Source organism: Sphaeroforma arctica, assembly GCF_001186125.1.
Source record: "Sphaeroforma arctica JP610 unplaced genomic scaffold supercont1.3082, whole genome shotgun sequence".
Lineage (NCBI taxonomy): Eukaryota > Ichthyosporea > Ichthyophonida > Sphaeroforma > Sphaeroforma arctica.
Genome location: NW_014037476.1, coordinates 1 through 1,296, shown reverse-complemented (window position 1 = coordinate 1,296; position 1,296 = coordinate 1). Strand labels below are relative to the sequence as shown.

Genomic DNA, 1,296 nt, shown 5'->3' with positions numbered 1-1,296 from the left:
GTGTGTGTGTGTGTGTGTGTGTGTGTGTGTGTGTTGGTATGTGTGTTGGGGGGGGGGTTTGTATGTGTAAATATACGAAACATCAAATAATCACAAAATGACTTACAAGAAGCGTCGATTGATAGACTCGATCGACGGTTGGAATTGCCAGCCTCGCTGCCACTGTGATGTGAATAGAGACATTTCAAAGGAACTCGGGTGGTTAGTATCAATTTCATGTGTGATGATGTGATAAGTTTTCATTACTGAGGGACTCGGTGGAGAGTATACATACCGTGAGTAATGAATAGGTTGTGAGTGGCGATATATAAATAGAGATTGTTGAGATGGCGTTGAGTTGTAATTGTCAAGAATGTATAGAGAATCCGCGGCAAATAGTACATACACTCCACAGCCCGTGATTTCCATGCATGCTTGAACGCATACAGAGCCAGGGTCAATCAATTGTACCAGTACACTATCGCCCACGTACACACACACACGAGCTCCCATTCATGAACGCTTCATCCTGGTTACTAGTGGACTACAGATATAGTGGTTCAATCGCTTAAGGACAACAGTACTACTCACTAAGGCCCGTACACACGCGCGCCCATACAATCCTCGTATCCAAGCCGAACCTTCGCTCCATGAGGAGAAAACCGACACAAACTACCATACTATACTATACCATACTATACTATACTATACTATACTATACTATACTATACTATACTATACCATACCATACTATACTATACTATACTATACTATACTATACTATACAATACATTACTATACAATAGGTCAAACACACTCGTGACAGAGAAATTCTCCCTCGAGTAGTAGAGGTGGGCCGACACAATCTGATACGCTCCTTCGAGCCCATCACACCGCTCACACACACACACACACACACGCACACACACCTGCACAAAGGAGGTGAACATGTTTGACAGCGCCGCAATCTTGCGACCATTCATAAGGCCATCTTCCGTTCTCTCGGGTATGGCATCGTCCAGGTACACCATGTCGTGCAAATACATGCCCAAGAAGGGGATGACAGCCTGGATGCCTTCTCTAAGCGGTAGCAGCTCTGCTCGATAGCGCTCAAAGTTGAGCTCCGGCCCTAATATTTCGGTCAGCACTTTCAGTTGCTGTGTGGCGTGGGTGTGGGGCGGGGTATGATTGCGTGGGTTTGTGGGTTTGTATCGTGAAAACAAGTATGGTGTGTGTACGCGCCAATTCTTCGCCTAATATAATATATATTTATATATATATATATATATATATATATATATAATATGTAGGTGTAGT

The 1,296-nt window shown here is 43.8% G+C and overlaps 1 protein-coding gene across 1 annotated transcript in view; it reads right to left on the bottom strand.

Moving 5' to 3' along the window:
- The window catches only part of SARC_13264 (hypothetical protein), a gene marked incomplete at both ends in the record, with an annotated part of 2,742 nt that extends 1,606 nt beyond the window's left edge, over positions 1-1,136 (bottom strand). Inside the window, 2 exons of the mRNA XM_014292606.1 lie at positions 107-162; positions 909-1,136. Coding sequence (XP_014148081.1) covers positions 107-162; positions 909-1,136 — 284 coding nt within the window. The remainder of the gene's footprint in view (positions 1-106; positions 163-908) is intronic.
- Between the last annotated feature and the right edge of the window lie 160 nt (positions 1,137-1,296).